We start from the raw sequence: 3,858 nt of genomic DNA, 5'->3' as shown, positions 1-3,858 counted from the left end.
ACCGAGCCTCCTGTGCGCCCCACTGGCCCTGCAGCCACGAGGCCCCCGGGCGGCTGCCACTCGGACGAGTTCCAGTGCCGGCTGGACGGGCTGTGCATCCCCCTGCGGTGGCGCTGTGACGGGGACACGGACTGCATGGACTCCAGCGACGAGAAGAGCTGCGAGGGGGTGACCCACGTGTGCGACCCCAACGTCAAGTTCGGCTGCAAGGACTCGGGTAAGGGGCGTGGAGGGAGCCGGCCGGCGCCACGGCCCGGGTGGGGGGATGCCCGGCTGAGGCCGGGGCCGGGGGGCTCCCGAGGGCCCTGGCTGCTGCGACCTTCCCGGGTCGGGGCGTCGGCGCCTTCTGCGGATTTCTGCCTCTGTCGCCGCGTGAACCCGAGAGAAGCCTCGAGGTTCCCGGCGGGCCCCAGGCGTGGCTGTTAGAGAGGCCGGGGTGCTGGGGGCCGGGCCCGCGCCCCGGCCAGGCCCGACCCCGCCCGCCGTCCGGCCCCCAGCTCGGTGCATCAGCAAAGCCTGGGTGTGTGACGGCGACAGCGACTGCGAGGACAACTCGGACGAGGACCACTGCGAGTCGCTGGCCTGCCGGCCGCCCTCGCACCCCTGCGCCAACAGCAGCGCCGTCTGCCTGCCCCCCGACAAGCTGTGTGACGGCAAGGACGACTGCGGGGACGGCTCGGATGAGGGCGAGCTGTGCGGTGAGGGCCGGGCCGGGCGGTGTGAGGCGGCTGCTGTGCACCTGGGGTCGGGACGCGGGCGGGGCCCTGCCGTGGCTTGGGGCTGAGCAGCAGACAGACCAGCTGAGGGCGCGGCGGGCCGGCAGCCCTCGGGGTGAGGGCCCAGGCAGACGTTCCGGACATACCCGGGTCAGGAGAGGGGGGACCCCCACCACAGGTTTCAGGAGGGGTGGGGGAACAGGTGATGCGGCTGTGACCTGGGTGCGCCTCTGGGGTAGGTGCTGGCCGGGGCCCCGCCCTGGCCCAGAGAGCCTGGAGTTAGGTGGGACAGAGGCTGGGCCAGGAAAGGAAAGAAGGACGCGGTGGGCAGACGCTGCCTGGCCCCCGATGGCCGCCCCCCAGGCCTGCGCCTCCCGCCCTGACCGCCCCGCTCTGCACCCAGACCAGTGTTCCCTGAACAACGGCGGCTGCAGCCACAACTGCTCAGTGGCGCCCGGTGAAGGCATCGTGTGCTCGTGCCCCCTGGGCATGGAGCTGGGGCCTGACAACCACACCTGCCAGATCCAGAGCTACTGCGCCCGGCACCTCAAGTGCAGCCAGAAGTGCGACCAGAACAAGTTCAGCGTGAAGTGCTCCTGCTACGAGGGCTGGGCGCTGGAGCCCGACGGCGAGAGCTGCCGCAGCCTGGGTGAGCGGCGGCCCGGCCCGCCTGCGGTCCCGCCTGGGGGTCCCCCGAAGCGTGGCCGGGCGGCAGCGAGCCCCTCTTCTCCCCCCAGACCCCTTCAAGCCGTTCATCATCTTCTCCAACCGCCATGAGATCCGGCGCATCGACCTTCACAGAGGGGACTACAGCGTCCTGGTGCCCGGCCTGCGCAACACCATCGCGCTGGACTTCCACCTCAGCCAGAGCGCCCTCTACTGGACGGACGTGGTGGAGGACAAGATCTACCGCGGGAAGCTGCTGGACAACGGAGGTGACCGCTGGGCCGGGAGGGCTGCTGCTGGGCAGCAGAGGAGGCCTGGGCTCGAGAGGCCGCCGGCCCGGCAGCCGGCAGCGAGGCCCCCGCCCCACCCCCCAACCGCGTTAATTGGGTTAGAGTTTGCTGTGGGTCTCGGTGCCTGACGCCCCGTAATTATCGTCAGCAGAACTGCCAGCCTGATAATTAACAAAATGATCAGTCTTTCCTGGAGCGGCCTGGAGCTCAACTCCCCAAATCCTAGAATTGCAGGCTTGAAAGGAAAAGCCACTCGGGGTGGGTACCTGCCTGCTCCTGCCCGTCTTCCATGAAGACGTCACGCGGGGCGCCCCGCTGCAGGCCCGGGTCACCGGGGAGAGGCCAGCGAGAGGAGCGGGCCAGACGCCTGGCCTCCCGGAGATCGGGGCCAGGTGGAGACAAAACTGAGAGACACAAACAGGACAGAGACGAGGCGAAAGGAGGCGCGGGGAGGAGAGTGGGGGCGCCGTCTCCAGCCGCACATTCTAGCAGAGGGATTGGAGGTGCTTGTCATGGGGAACGCCGGGGGCCCCTCCAGCGTCCCCCGCGGGGCTGGGCCCATGCGGGGCTTCAGCGTAGCGAGGTGCTGTACGTCCGTGTCACGCGGAAACTCTCCAGGCCGTTCTCTGGTCACCTCGGCGAGGCCTGTCCAGGTCTGGGCGGCCCCAGGGCCCCGGCCCTCTGTCTGACCGCTCCCGCGGTAGCCCCTCGGAGCGTGGCAAGCGGCAGGGGGCTGCTCCCATCCCACGTGGCCCCCCGTGGGCCGGGGCTGGGGACCCCGGTTAGATTCGGAGCACTCCGAGAGCGCAAAGGCATCGAGGCTGGGGGTGGCCCACCTCCGCCTGGGCCCCCCACGGGACTCCAGCCCCCAACCCTCCCTTCCGCAGCGCTGACCAGTTTCGAGGTGGTGATTCAGTACGGCCTGGCCACCCCCGAGGGCCTGGCTGTGGACTGGATCGCAGGCAACATCTACTGGGTGGAGAGCAACCTGGACCAGATTGAGGTGGCCAAGCTGGACGGGACCCTTCGCACCACCCTGCTGGCCGGGGACATTGAGCACCCACGGGCCATCGCGCTGGACCCCCGGGATGGGTAAGGCCCCCCCCAGTCCCGCTCTGGCCCACGGTCCCCTGGAGTCCCAGCCGGCCCGGCGGGGCCCTTGTGTCCCCGATGCCCCTCGCGCCCCTCGCCCCCTTCCTGCGACCCCCCCACAGCCCGGCCCAGACGCCAACCTCAACCCTCCCGATCGCCCCCACCCGCAGGATCCTGTTCTGGACAGACTGGGACGCCAGCCTGCCCCGCATCGAGGCCGCCTCCATGAGTGGGGCCGGGCGCCGGACCATCCACCGTGAGACCGGCTCGGGGGGCTGGCCCAACGGGCTGACCGTGGACTACCTGGAGAAGCGCATCCTCTGGATCGACGCCAGGTCAGTGGCCTCTGCGGCCGGAGGCCCCCACCCCCGGCCTCTGCCCCAGGGCAGGGCCCAGGCTGGAACCCGGCGGCCATGAGGGCGGCACAGGGCTGGATAGGAGGGCAGAGGCCGGCCGGGGTGGGGGGTCGGGGGAGGCGAGGCGAGGCGAGTCTGTCCCTCACGGGACGGCCTGGGCGAGGGCCAGCGGCCGCCTCGGGGTACGGCAGTGTGCGCCCCGCCAGCGTCTCTGTGCCCCGGGGAGGAGGGCGCTTTCTAGGTGGCCTCCCAGAGGGGCTGCTGGGGCCAGGGGACACGTGAGCCCAGAAATGGAGTCCCGAGAGCTGAGCCCCAGTCCTGGCGTGGCGTGACTCTCTGCGCCGGCCGGCGGGGCTGGGGAGGACCCGCGCCAGCGGGCCCAGCCGAGGCTCCCGGGCGGGCGGGGTGCCCGGGGCTGAGGCCCGCGCCCTCACTCTGCCCGACCACGCTCCCAGGTCCGATGCCATTTACTCAGCTCGGTACGACGGCTCCGGCCACATGGAGGTTTTGCGGGGACACGAGTTCCTGTCACACCCGTTTGCAGTGACGCTGTACGGGGGGGAGGTGTACTGGACAGACTGGCGCACCAACACGCTGGCCAAGGCCAACAAGTGGACCGGCCACAACGTCACCGTGGTGCAGCGGACCAACACCCAGCCCTTCGACCTGCAGGTGTACCACCCCTCGCGCCAGCCCCTGGGTGAGTCGGGGGCCGCCCGACGGCGGGGGGGCCGCGGG

The 3,858-nt window shown here is 71.0% G+C and overlaps 1 protein-coding gene across 1 annotated transcript in view; it reads left to right on the top strand.

Moving 5' to 3' along the window:
* The window catches only part of LRP1 (low density lipoprotein receptor-related protein 1), a 66,782-nt gene that overhangs the window by 36,680 nt on the left and 26,244 nt on the right, over positions 1-3,858 (top strand). The window contains exons 14-20 of the mRNA XM_012732281.1: positions 35-217; positions 498-698; positions 1,120-1,365; positions 1,454-1,651; positions 2,560-2,764; positions 2,935-3,099; positions 3,576-3,820. Of these exons, the coding sequence (XP_012587735.1) occupies positions 35-217; positions 498-698; positions 1,120-1,365; positions 1,454-1,651; positions 2,560-2,764; positions 2,935-3,099; positions 3,576-3,820 (1,443 nt within the window). The remainder of the gene's footprint in view (positions 1-34; positions 218-497; positions 699-1,119; positions 1,366-1,453; positions 1,652-2,559; positions 2,765-2,934; positions 3,100-3,575; positions 3,821-3,858) is intronic.

The sequence above is a fragment of the Condylura cristata genome, unplaced genomic scaffold (genome assembly GCF_000260355.1).
Source record: "Condylura cristata isolate star-nosed mole 26May11 unplaced genomic scaffold, ConCri1.0 scaffold00034, whole genome shotgun sequence".
In the NCBI taxonomy this organism is placed as follows: domain Eukaryota; kingdom Metazoa; phylum Chordata; class Mammalia; order Eulipotyphla; family Talpidae; genus Condylura; species Condylura cristata.
This window is presented reverse-complemented; position numbering and strand designations above follow the sequence as displayed.